The sequence below is a fragment of the Nelumbo lutea genome, chromosome 1 (assembly GCF_056320005.1).
Source record: "Nelumbo lutea isolate HS-2025 chromosome 1, American lotus-T2T, whole genome shotgun sequence".
In the NCBI taxonomy this organism is placed as follows: Eukaryota; Viridiplantae; Streptophyta; class Magnoliopsida; order Proteales; family Nelumbonaceae; genus Nelumbo; species Nelumbo lutea.
Window position 1 is genome coordinate 203,178,923 of NC_142684.1, and position 13,757 is coordinate 203,192,679.

At 37.9% G+C, this 13,757-nt stretch overlaps 1 protein-coding gene across 3 annotated transcripts in view; it reads left to right on the plus strand.

Moving 5' to 3' along the window:
- Nucleotides 1-9,221: 9,221 nt before the first annotated feature.
- Nucleotides 9,222-13,757, plus strand: part of LOC148880455 (alpha/beta-Hydrolases superfamily protein) — a 33,053-nt gene continuing 28,517 nt past the window's right edge. Inside the window, exons 1-4 of one of the 3 annotated variants that reach the window (XM_088962370.1) lie at nucleotides 9,276-9,477; nucleotides 9,875-9,940; nucleotides 11,244-11,293; nucleotides 12,124-12,268. In XM_088962370.1, coding sequence (XP_088818496.1) covers nucleotides 11,246-11,293; nucleotides 12,124-12,268 — 193 coding nt within the window. In that variant the 5' untranslated portion in view covers nucleotides 9,276-9,477; nucleotides 9,875-9,940; nucleotides 11,244-11,245. Of the gene's footprint in view, nucleotides 9,478-9,874; nucleotides 9,941-11,243; nucleotides 11,294-12,123; nucleotides 12,269-13,757 lie in introns of all 3 variants that reach the window. The other 2 variants (XM_088962369.1, XM_088962371.1) reach the window with 2 other exon arrangements.

A 13,757-nucleotide genomic window follows, 5' to 3' on the forward strand; every position in this document is an offset into this window, starting at 1 on the left:
AAAGTATTATTACTCTTGATATGTAATTTAAAACCTTTTATTCTTTTTGTTTGATAATTTGTTAATGGATATGATAGGATATCTATTAACATTTAGAACCTTAAACTAAACTAACCCTTACTAATTAGTTTATAGATGACCTTAATGTTGTGTTTCGTTTAGTGTATAAATGACCTTAAACTAAACCTTGCATAGGTTCCCCACCTTTCCTTACATTTTTCCTTCAAACCAAACATAACCTAAAAGTTCATACTTATTCTATGATAGGCTCAATACTTTGAATTTTGTCCATACAGATTCCATGCAATAGTCAATGATTAAATTCAAAAGGAAAAAAATGCAATTGCCCTTGTGGGTCAAATAATAGGAATCTCTCATCTTATTATATTTCAATATTTTCTTAATATTATAAGATGGAGCACATTGGTAACTTACCCCATGATTGACAAGGGTGATGTTCCCAATGTGTGACTGTAGTGACTTTTAGAGCACATCTGAATTTGTGGCGCATTGGTTTCAAAATAGTTCAATCTGGGGATGCAAATAGATTGAATATGGGTATATCCGAATCTAATCTGATAGCACGAAGGGTAAATCCAACCTGACCTCACAAACACGGATTCAAACCTGACCTCACAAACACGGATTCAAATCTGAATCCATTAAGGATGTCAGATATCTGAATATGATCCAATGCGATTTAATTTTTGAAAACTTTAAAAAATATAACAGTTTATATAAAGAAAAACCAAAATGCAAGTGTTTTTTTAACCATTTTTGTCATATATATACATGTTTTTTTGTAAAAAAAATAAGGGTAAAAAGCTTAAACATACCCTGGATTTTTAAAAAAGACTTAAAATATACCTTATGACTCTTTTATCCTTCATTTTCTTTTAAATTTTCAAAATATACCATTTCAAACTCATGTGGGTGGTGGATATATCAAATTACCTACCTCTCTCTCTCTCTCTACATGCATGGCCAAATAGAAGATGGATTGATGCCTGCACAAATAAATAGAGGTACCACGAGATGACTTAACAAAAAATCAACATCGTAATATCTATGGATGTGAATCTTTGCACAGTGTATGTTTAACAAAAAGAGGGGTGCTGTATATCCTCTTTCTCACAATTAACTACGTGTATTGAAGCTTTTTTTTTCTAAAAAAATTAACTACATCATCTTTACTCTTTAGGACGTGTTGGTGAACATCACTGATCCTACTTCCTCGTCCTACCTCATTTGGATCTTTATCATATTAGTATTGCCATCTGAAATTGAAATTGGTCCATACTTAGAAATTTCTTTAAGTTGTGTTTGGAATCGGTGTAAATCAAGACTAGTGTAAAAGTTTACATCAGTTCTATTTTGTTCGCGTTTGGAATGAAAGTATAATTATGATCAACGCAAAACTCCACTCCAATTCAGTTTTGTGTGCGTTTGGATGGAGTGGAGTTTTACGTTGATAATCAATGTAAAACCTATCAAATGTAAAGTTTTACATCGACTATCAATGTAAATACTACATCTATTTTATTGAGTAAAACTTTACACTCTTCATCCATTGTGTTTTTCAAAAAGCAACAGTCACTTTTACAATTCAGGCTGCATTCGGAAATGATGCAAATGGTGTGTAGATCCCGGTTCAGGGTAAATTTGCACTCTGGTTCACTTTTGCCTGTGTTTGGCAACATTACATTTATGCATTGACAAATGACAAACCAATGAATATTTACATTGATAATAAGATGTAAAAGTACATCAATAAAAAAGAAGTAAATTTGCATTCAAGTGAGATTTTTATAAAAAAAAATAATAAAAAAAAAGCATATGCTTCATTGGAATTCATGTTTGCATCCATTAAAACTAAAAGTCTATTTGGTAAGAAAGTAAATTTGTCATTGCAAAACTAACCCAATTTTGTAATTTATATGAACCGTTTCACACTCTACATATTTGCATTCACACTTATTTGCATCGTTTCCAAACGCAGCCTCAGTGTAAAACATCATTGGTGTATTTTTACACTGATGACGTTTTACACTAATTCCAAAAACAGCCTTAAGCGAAAAGCAATTTCTTTTAAGGTTGCATTTGTTTTAGGTGTAAATTCAGTTTTTCACTGATAGGAAATGTGAACCAGTTTAGTTGTCGATGGAAATTGAAACCGGTAGATTTTGAAAATTTACACTCCCCATGTTTGGTTGTCAAGGTATAAATTCTGTGAAAATTTACAAAGAAGAAGAAGAAGAAGAAGAAGAAAAAGGAAAGGAGGGAAGCAAAGGAAGAAGAAAAAGAATAAAAATGAGAAGAAGAGAGAAAGAGAGAGAACGAAAGAGAGACAGATGGGAGGTGGGTTCAGATCTGCCACTGCAACCAGTTGCGGCGGCAGTGACAAAACAAAGAAAGAAAAAAAAGGGGAAAAAGAAGAAGAAGAAGAGAGAGAGAAGGATAAGAGAGAGAGAGAGAGAGATATGACGGTGTCATTGCCGCCCTGGTTTCAGATCTACCGTTACAATTGCAGCGGCAGTGACAGAACAGAGAAAGAAAAAAAGGGGGAGAAGGAGAAGAGAGAGAGAGAGAGGAGAAGATAGGAAGAAAGAGACGTTGTTGCTGCCGCTGCAACTGGTTTCAAATTGCCTGGTTTCAGATTGTTGCAATTGGTTTCAGAAAGGAGAAGAGCAGACCAACCACAGCAACTGGTTTCAGATCGCCTGCCGTTGCCGCCTTGGGTTCTGATCTGCGAAGAGAGAGAGAGAAAGAGAAAGAGAGAGAGATTGTAAAACTACACCGATACCAATAATTTCAATGTATAGTTTACATCGATTATCAGTGTAAAAAAAAGTCAAAGATCAGTTTTACACCGATTTACGGTATAAAACTACACACTTTCCAAACATGTGGAAAATTGAAACCGAGGTATAAAATTTACCCGATTCTATTTTCCACCCCAAACAAACGTGGCCTAAGTGAAAATCGTTGTGGGTTAATTTTGGCTAGGAACGACACAAAGAAGTGGAAAGCACGTAGGGTTGGTTTGGGTGAGAGAAGGTAAAGTAAAAGTGGGAGAGCTGGTCAGCAGACAGCAGGTGGAGTTCAGAAAATTTTATGATTTCTCAATCTATGAAAGGAGAGAGAAACGACTAATCAAATATAACAAACACATTCTGGAAACTTGAACCAACCCAACTCTCTCCAGAGCTTCTTTTTCTTTTGTTTTGCTAAGCTTATACTTCCCTTTGTCCTCTTTTTGTATTAACTAAACCAGCCCATTAATTCATCATCTTTCAACATTCTTCTTCTTCTTCTTAATCCTATATATATGGATAAAATAGGATTTTTCAAATTTTAAATGATTTTACATGTGTCTTTAATTTATGAAAATAGAGGGTATTTTAAGTCTTTTATGGTTTTACCCATAAAAGAATAAATACAATATAAAAAAACTATAAAAAATACAATATAAACATATTTATAAATAAATAAATAAATAAATAAATAATAGATTGAATAGGGGTGATTCCGATTTTCAATCAGATCCTATTATCTGATCTAAAAATTCGACAGGAGACATCTGAATCCAATAAAATAGGATACAACCGATCCATTTGCACCCTTAGCTCAATCTGATTATGGTACTGTTATCTAATCCAGAGAAATTCTAAAAGAATTGCTGTAGACGTATGAAGTGAAGAGTAAGGTGCAGGAAAAGATTTGATGACCACATGAAGCTCCCACACATCCAAATCCCACAACCTAAAGAGCTACGGTTACCACACCAAACTCGATCGAGAAACAAGCTAAGGGTCACATTATGTTTACGCTGCATGATCTTTCTTTCCATCAAACTCCATCCAGAAACAAGGTCACGTTACATTAAAAGTGACGCCCCATGGAAGCACACTGTAGTACTCTAACTCATCTTCTTGTTTATCATCTTGGGAAATTAAAGATGTCCAAGTGTGATGATTCCACCATCAAAGAAAAGTTGGAACGTCTTTGTAAGCTAGTCTGGTCCAATTAGTTCACATATAATTAACTAATCATCATCACTTGTTCAGAGCTTCAATTCTCTCATATGCACCATTGTAATATGTAGAAATTACTTTCTCTCTCTGTCTGTTTGATTAATGCATGCTTGACCTTCTGTGAAGACGAGATACACTGTCATGTCCTAGGAGACATCACCAACAATCAAGCAAAGGCTCGAAATAGCGAACCCAGCAGTATTACTCTATTAGGCATGGCCCTGGAACTGGAAGCAACCTTCGCTTGCATCAAGGAGCGACGTTGGAGGCATCATTCATTTCGTTCATGTGTCCTCGAGCGAGATTAGATTGTCGTAAGGTCTAAGGCAGCGGTCATTGATCCGCCGTCTAATTGACTGCCGGCTTAGATCAAGACCACCGCCACCTTATTGGCTGTCAGCCTGGATGGGACGTATGAAATTACTATGATTGCACTTTTAAGTTCATTGCTTGTCTTTTGGTTACAAGAACTGATAGACAGTTTTGTATGCCCTTAGCTTCAATCAAGATGGTATACTTTATGAATTTATTGTAAATAAATAAAAGTGCATATTTGATTCATGTTCCTTTGGTATGTTTTTATGTAATACCCTTAAACTAGACACTTGACAAGACTCGTGTTAGTTTAGAATGTTCACAGCGAGTGGGTCGGTTTAAGGAGACATATCTTGACATGGCTAACACTATGGTGCCACCAAGTCGGTTGGGGTGGCTTGTCTCAGCTGCCGGTGTGAGACCCTAGGCACTTATAGTGTAGGATTAATTGAATCTTTGAACTGAACTGGATTTCCAGTATTGCCCTGGACCTTAGAGATTGATGGGCAAAACTAGAAAGTTACACCCGACCCCTAGACTCGATTATGATACTGCACTAGGTGTCGGATTGGGTTATCTTTGATATACCATTCAGTGAAATCCTTAACGGGGGTCAAAACCTGGGTCTGTTGGGACAGTCTGAGAATTCATCTGAGTGGGTGATCATAGTGACAGGATCAGCCCCTTTGTTGGCCAAAGGTAATGGTCGGGGATGCACTCTCACTGATGGAAACCAAGACTGCCGGCAGCCAATTTCAATCGTTGAGATTTAGTTTGCAAAATACATCTTATATGAGATATAAAAGTATATATATTATGGTTTCTAAATGATTTGCAAAAGGTTTTAATTCCTGGGATCCATATAAGAGAGAGTGCAACATTGTTCCTTGCAGCCGAGGGAGAGGTCATCTCTTGTCGGGCAGTGTATGATCATTATGGGCTGAGAAATTAAGTGTAAGACCATTGAGGATAATACCTAATGGGCTAATCTTGCATCTGCCCACAGTCCTTGGGTGTTACAAGGTGGCTTGGCCCAGGGACCACTTAGGGTAAGTATTGGGCCCATAGAGACCATGAGATGGTTTTCATGGGGTGCACTGTCCATAACAGTGTATTCGGCCAGGCCTTGTAACAAAGGCTGGGCTGAACCCATGTGCCTGATGTGTAGATTAATGTTTGGGTCCCACGCCATACAAAGAAGCCCAACTGGGCAGCAGTTTAGAAGGCTAAATGAATACATCTTTAAATGGGCCTCAAGCCCATTTCGAACTGGACTAATTTGATTAGTCACTTAAAGGGGCGAATTCTGAGATGGATCAGCTGATAGGATTGGGCCCAGACCCTATCCACTTAAAGAGTCCAAGATCTAGGTAAGATTTAGATCTGAAAGCCTCCTAATTAGATTAGGAGATGGCTGATCTAACCTGCAAATAAGATAAGGGTTATCATTTATCACTTAAAGGGATTTCTAATCCAAATATGATTTGGGTTAGCAACTCCTAATGGGATTAGGAGCTGATCCCTTTGAGATTATAAAAGGAAGAGGGGGCGGCAGCCTTTAGACATGCATGCAACACACTCCTGTCTTCAGAGTTGAAATCAAAAGAAGAGAGAATTCTGCACCCTGCAAATACTCTCTTGCCGCCTCCAGCAGTTCGATTTTTAGTTCTTGGGAGAAATCAAGATTTGATCTTGATCGAACTGTCAAAACGGCCCATCCAGTTGATTCTTGCGAAGGGTCAAGTTCTTTTGGAAGAATACTGTTGATTCTGCTCCACCCTGCACTGCGCCATCTTTAGTGGGAGCAGATTTTGGATCATTCCTTGGGCGTGAACACCTCCATTGGGAGATACTATTTCTCCGTATCAGGTATAATCCCTCCCTGCTCCTTTATGGTTCAAGAATGATCCTTGAAAATATGATTTTCTAAATAGGGAATTCGATTCCCAGTTGAAGGGAGAGAAAAATTTTTGAAATTTGCCCCCTTATTCCGCAATCTTTGGGCATCCATGTGATGGATATCCTATCCCTTCAAGAACATTAGTTGCAACTACTCTTTTACCCTACACCCTTGGTAAACTGCCATGTGTTTTTGGCATACACATAGTCCAGATTGTTTTTCCAACCAGCCAAAAGTTTTATAGGTTTATGTAGTTAAATGGTCTCAAAGGGTTATTGTTCAAACAAATTTGGAAGACCATCCAACAATAGAGTGAAGGCAAGGACATTAGCATTTGCTCCGATTCTTTTGGCATACACTAATCAAGATAAGGTGTATATTGAGAGTTCACATTAGTGCCTCATGGTGCTACCTTGTATTGGGAACATCTTAATATGGGAAATGTTCCCAATGTACGTTGAGATGTGCATGTGGGGTGCACCTTTGCACATTTTTAAGGAATTGTGATGGAGGATTTTGTGGCAGAGAGGGAAGAGGAATTACAAGATCAGATTTGCTCCTCACACACCGCTCCTTACAATGATCTTATAGGTACATTCCATCATGTATCGGGAATATCTCCCATACTTATGTGTTAGGGTAAAATACAAAAACCTCCTCTGAAGTTTCTAACAATCATAAAAACCTCTTCTATAATTTCATTTTAACAATTACCACCTCTGAACTTTTCAGAAACTCAACAAAAATCTCCCTCCTGTCACCATCCCAAATAGAAAACGTTAGATTGATGCACCGGTTTTTTCCAAATACCCATTCTACAATTTTATAAATTATTTTACATACAAAATTACTGAAATAATCCCATTTTAACTCAACAAAAATACATGTTTCAGTAATTTTGTATGTAAAATTACTGAGATGATTGTTAAAGGAGGTTTTCGTCGAGTTAAAGAGTTATTTTAGTACTTTTGTATGTAACATAATTTATAAAAGGGTAGAATGGGTATTTAGAAAAAACTGGTGCATTAGTCTAACATTTTATGTCTAGGACTTTGACAGAAGAGAGGTTTTCATTTTCTCAAAAGTTCAGGGGAGGTATTTGTTAAAATGAAACTACAGGGGAGGTTTTTATGATTGTTAGAAACTTTAGGGAAGGATTTTGTATTTTACCCTGTGCTATTAAATCATGGAAAATGTTCCCAATGCGTGTGCCTTTGAGGTCAGAGTGAGGTGCACTCTATAAGTAGCAGATCCCAATTCAGAAATCACTTTATTTTGAATCTCAAAGGACTCTGAATCTCTTGCCCACATCTATCAACAACACACTACCCCCTTGCATTGGGCACATCTCGCCGTACATAATACTATGTAGGAGGATAAGATGCTCTCAATGTGTGACTACAATGTTATGTGGGTAGGCATGGATAGAATTCTTGTGGGGAGGAGATCAAACTCATCTCAGAGTCGTAGATGCAATAACGTGGAGTTTGAATCTCTGCCCCACAAATGCCCACACAACGTGTGAGTGCCACATGTCCAGCCGCACGCGGTGGGGCATTCCCGCGTGGCCCCACTGCTTGCGGGGCTAATGAGACGTCTGTTATCTTGTCCTGTTAGCCCCAAAACAATCCCAAATTTCCTTTCTCCCATACAATGTTTTTAAAAACGAATAAAAAATAGAACTGTTTTGGCCATTGTTTTCTGGGTCGACGATCCAACCATCCGGTTCGAATAGATGGCCCGTTCTGACAAATAAATTAAAAATTTTTTAAATAAAAAGGTAAAAAATCATTGAACAGGTTTGGGTTGATCGCCTGGGTCAACGAGTTGTTGACTTTTTCAATGGTTTTTGGCCAAATATCGGGTTTGGATTAAAATGGAACTTGTTGCCTGGATGGTTCCCGGGCCGAATGGTCCGACCGTTCGAGTCAACGGCGGTCCGAAAACCTTGCTTCTATATTATTGCCCCCTCAACCTCAAATCATGTCTGACCGATTTTACTCTCCTCCACCCGAGCTCAGATCCAACTCGATCTCCGGCATCGACTATCGCTCCGGCTAGTTCACTATCACCAAGCGGCCACCACCACTTGTCACCCCACACAACGTGCGACTGCCACATGCCCAATTGCACGCAGTGGGGTGTTCCTGCATGCAAGCTAACGGGATGACCATTAGCTCATCCTGTTAACCCCAAAACGAGCCCAAACCTCCTTTCTCTCATATTCTCGCCCCCTCAACCTCAAAACAATGTTTTAAAAAATGACCCAAAAATAGAACTGTTTGGCCATCATTTTTTGGGTTGACAGTTCGATCTTCCGGTTCGAACGGATGGGCCGTTTTGACAAAAAAAAAAGTAAAAAATCATTGAATGGGTCGATGATTCGATTGCCCTATTCAATGGAAAAGGCTGATAGCTTGGCCAAAACGATTGAACCATTGAGGTTGAGGGGGCGGGAATATGGGAGCAAGGTTTTTGAACCATCGTTGACCCAGACGGTTGGACCGTTCGGCCTAGGAACTATCCAGGCAACGGGTTCTATTTTACTCTAAACCTGGTATTTGACAAAAAACCACTGAAAAAATCAATAACCCATTGACTCGAGTGGTCAAACCATCGATCCATTCAATAATTTTGACTTTATTTTATTTTTTTAATTTATTTGTCAAAATGGGCCATCCGTTCGAACTGAATGGCCGGACCATCGACCTAAAAACCGATGGTTAAAACGATTCTATTTTCGGATGATTTCTTAAAATCGTTGTATGAGAAAAAGGAAAATTGGGATCGTTTTTGGGCTAACGGGACGCGAGAAAGCCCACCGCGTGCGACTGGACATGTGACAGTGGCACGTTGAGTGGGGCGTTCGCGGGGCGGAGATGCGAACTCGATAACTCGCTTTGTAAAATGCCTAGTATCAATAGTGGTGACGTGGGCCAATAAAAAAACTTCCTTTGTTTTGTAGCAGATTCGGAAGCTCCTGCCGCGTGTTTCTATTATATGCATTTTTCCTCCATAAGTCTTATGTGGCAAACTCTTGAACGTTTCCTCCAAAATTTTGGCTTGAGTTTTTTGCGCCAAATTCCGGTTATTGTGCTGTTATTTCTTGGCCGTGAAGACTGAAGAATATCTTTGCCCGATCAATGAGGCTCTAAACCCTAACTTCCATTTCTCGACGTAATTCAGATTCCCTCTTTTGATTATTCGATATTTCGGTTACATCTAACGGTATGATCCGAAACAATTCGCAATTTAGGGTTTTGGAAACAAAACTCTGTTATTTGGAGAATTTTGAGTTCTTTAGAGTGTTAATGCTTTGAATTGTTTCAAGTTTTCTGTATCGGCTTTGACCTGAGGGAAACGGAAATTGATATTTCTGCGAGAGTTGTATTCTAGATTCAATTGAATTAATGCCATTCTATTTCTTGTAATCTTATATTCAAATGGCTTTTTTTTTAATGTTTGAGTAATCGAGACAATAATCTTCTTGTTGTTGAAATGCATTTGAATTAACCGCATGGTTTGTTTCAGATTGTGTTCTCATGTATATTTCATGTTGTTGGTCTGTTAAGGTTCTTTGAATTTGTTGGGCACTATACTTATTGGACTTTGGTCTTTTGACTAGTCTCTTCGTATTGAAATATATCCGATCGAGGGCGTGTTTTATTAAATGAAGGTAGCTGACAACAAGGTATGCAAAGTAAAAAACCACAGATAAAGCTGAAGATTTATTGCGGATAAAATTTATTCTACAAAGGCGGTGTTTGTGACTTGGTTGGAACTTTTTTTTGGGGTTGGGTTTTGGTGGGGGGGGGGGGGGAGTGATGGGAGTGTTACGTATAACTGATTCTTGTGCTTGACTTTGAAAGGACACAATAAACGTGTTCCTGAACTAGGGTTGAGGAAATACTTGTCCAACAGAGAGAGAGAGAGAGAGAGAGAGAGAGAGAGAGAGGTGCAGATTGACGAATTGTATAATGTCAGAATGCAGAGGTTATGGCATTAATGTTGTTTTATTGCTACTGCCCTTTCAGAGGCCAAGTCTTTTTCTGATGTCATCTACTATCGTGAGTATCATATGCCTCTTACTTTGGATCCATGTTCCCATCCGAGGATACACACAATGGTTTCGTCTGCATCATTATCTTTATTGAAATAGGTTTGGATAAAGGGCTGCGTGGTATGTAGCATATAGCATAGACATAGAAGGGTTGTTTTTTTCCTTTATTGTCTTTTTTATAGACATTTTTTAGGGTACCCTTCTTGTTTTCATAAATACCTTCCAAGTTATGGATGATGCCATGTCTTTACCTCTATCAACACACAAGTGAGTTATTTTCTTGGTTATGGATGTGGCACAATTGACTCATTTATTTCATCGCTGATGGTTGAACAATTGGTGCAAGAAGCTTTTCTTCATATACAGCAGAGTTTGACTAAGATTCCAGAAAAAGTTGTAACCAGTCAACCAGTATCATAAAATTGGTCACCAATCGGATAGTTATTTATCAAATTCACAAGATGATGGGGGGGTTGACTGGTCAAAGCCCTTCTGGTTTCCAGCAGCATAGTATTTTCTTATACAGTATTTAATTTGTAGTTGGAAATAAAATGCAACTATTACAATAGACTTCTGAAAATTATATTTTCAGAATTTGTTTTTGTTTTGGTGGAAATATTAGAGCTTGGAACCATGTTATCTCGCTTTCTCATAATATGGATGTTGTAAAGTTTTATGCTCATTAAGTCATTATTTTTTGCAACCAAGGCGATAAAAGTTTTGTGCTCGCAATGTGTGTTCCTTTTGCACTCTTAGCTTTCAAGCTTCTTGACATAAAAATGATAAGTTTGAAAGAAGTATTGTTTTTATTGTACTTGAAAATATCATTACCCAAAAAACAGAAAGAAATATTGTTTTGTATTTTCATTTTACTTGAAAATATCCTTTGATCTGTTAACTTATTTGATTCCTTCTCACCTTTGATTGCTCTCAGTCATGGAAACTAGAGAATCCAAATATGGAGAATCAACTACATCTTTGGTGGTAAGGATAATTCTACTTTTATAATGATGCAATAGCTTTTTACCATTTCTAGACTTCCTACACTTTCTCTTGGATAACGTATCACTAGCCTTTATGCATTCTGTATTTGTATTCAAAGTAAAAAAGCAGAAAAATGGCAATGATAACATTTCTCTCTTATTTAAACTACATTTTGTCCATCATTAATTACCTGCAGCTGAATCTGTATCCTTTCCCCCCTTTCTGGAAAAAGGTATTTCCTATTTCACTTTAAGCAGCTGCATACAAACTGCTATGGCTTACCTTTATAATGCTGATACTCCCTGGGCTTCACATCCAGATCACTATGTGAAAAATCTAATCCATTTAGTTCTCTCTCCACACTATATTCATCTCTCTCCCTTCCTCTCTCTTCTCTCCTCTTGCACATGCCACTCAACTAGTATTTATAACTTATAAAACATCAGGGTATGGCTGACTAAGGCTACTATGGACATGTTTGTGCATCTGTTATCTTCTGTGCTTTTTAAGATGCCGAATTAATAAGTAAAAGGTCATGTTTTCTTTGCTACATATATCTTGTGTTTGGGTAGTGTTAATACTTTGGAGTTTAGGTTATTCAAAGAAAGAAAATTTTCTCATTTGTTCAAAGTTGACTTTTTGATCTACTTTGGCTTCAATGCATTTATTTTCAAAAAAAAAAAACACTTTGGTTAGTAGCTGCATAATCTTATTTTATTCACATGTTTTACTTTGTTTGAATTGAAGATGCCTCCTTGTTCTTTTTCTCTTGAAAACTCTTATTAGTTGGTTTAACCAGTTCCATCTTTTAACAATTGCTTCTGTTTCAGGGCCAGAATGATGGATTGAGAAATGAGGGGCATATCCCCCAACTATTCCCTCAGCTATTTACTTCTGTACCAGCTCTTAACGAAGCTGCCTCATATCTTACCCAAACAACTTCATATTTTACTCGTTGCTTCTCTGATGTTGCTGGTGGGCTTCTTTTCTCCTTGTAATCTGTGATGTTCCCTTCTATTGAGATGTTTATATAGTATTTGTTGTATAGTTGCATCTTGACATAAAAATGTAAAGTCAGTGTTTAAGGTCTGAGAAGCTTATGCCTTGTGCACTTCTTGAACCAAGGCTCATGGACTATTTTCTCCAAGTTTGAAAAGATTAAGAAGGGAAATAAACAAAAATATTATACTACATCTTGCACCAAATTTTAAAATCCATTCTGTGGGAAGAAAGGCAAACTGGTATAAGTAGAAAGCTACAGTTGCAAAAAGAAAGACTGTGATAAATAAATTGGACTGAGGTTTGTAATGAGGATTTAAGAGTACAAGGGCTGTCAGTATGATTGAATTTTTGCTTCAAGCACTGTGATTGCTCTGGCAGGTTGCTGTATATAAATCAGTTCTATAAGGAGAAAAAACGACGGCAGATTGGGGAGCTGCTAAAGGAACAGTAAAAAAATGTTAGCTACCATTCTAAGGTCAGGGATGATGTGCTGAGGTTAAGACTTTCTGTGTGTGTGTGAAAAGGTGAGAGGTCATGTGTTGCAGTCTTAGGTTTGGATGCGGTCTGGGTTTGTGGTATTCATAGGTCTGTGCCTGCAGTTCAGGTTGATATTGGAGGACTCTCGGGGATAGACATTGCACTGTGTGGATCCATTGGTGTTTGTTAGCACTTAGTGATTTTTTTTTTCAGATTGGTTTGTTGTCTCTCTAATGTGGTGTTCGATGCTGCGTTATTTTTATATTTCATCCAGTAGCAGGACACAGCAATGTATGACTGTTCTTTTGAGAGGTTTATCATTCTAGAATCAGCAATATGTGGTTCCATACCTCAAAATGTCATAAGTTTTTGAGAATGCCTATTTCTTGTGTTCCCAACCAGAGCACACTGTTCTGTCTTTATTTAGCATTGATTCAGTAAATCTCACCTTGAAACCAACACATCCCCAATCCCAATATTTTGGAACACAACACACCACAGCATGCAGACGACCACACCTATCAAGGGTGTGGTGAGTTCAAAAACCCTTAGACCATAGTGGGACCCAGTGGTTTGAAATGTGACACCTACTTAAGACCACAGAATAGAAAACTCCCCCAAGTCTCCATACTGAACTTGGTAAGTTGTTTTTTTTTTCTTTTTGGCATTATATTTCTGAGGTGTTGGGGCCTATTTCCTGAATGAGGTGATCTGGAGTTTGTTTAATTTCTCTAGCCCCCGTCCAGTATGTATACCATCTCACATGCATACTTATTGTTTGAAGGTGCCATCTAGATTGCTGGTAAAGTCTCTTGCTGGTTGCAGTGAAGAGCCTGGGATCAAGTCCCACCTTCACTGGGGTTGTGGGGTTTAGTTGTTTAGGGAGGGCTGCCCCCTGTTGTGTAGCCCATTTGCCCACCAAAAGAAAAGGTTATTGTTCTTACTAAAATTATTTAAGTTAACAATGAAAAGAAGAAAAGATTAA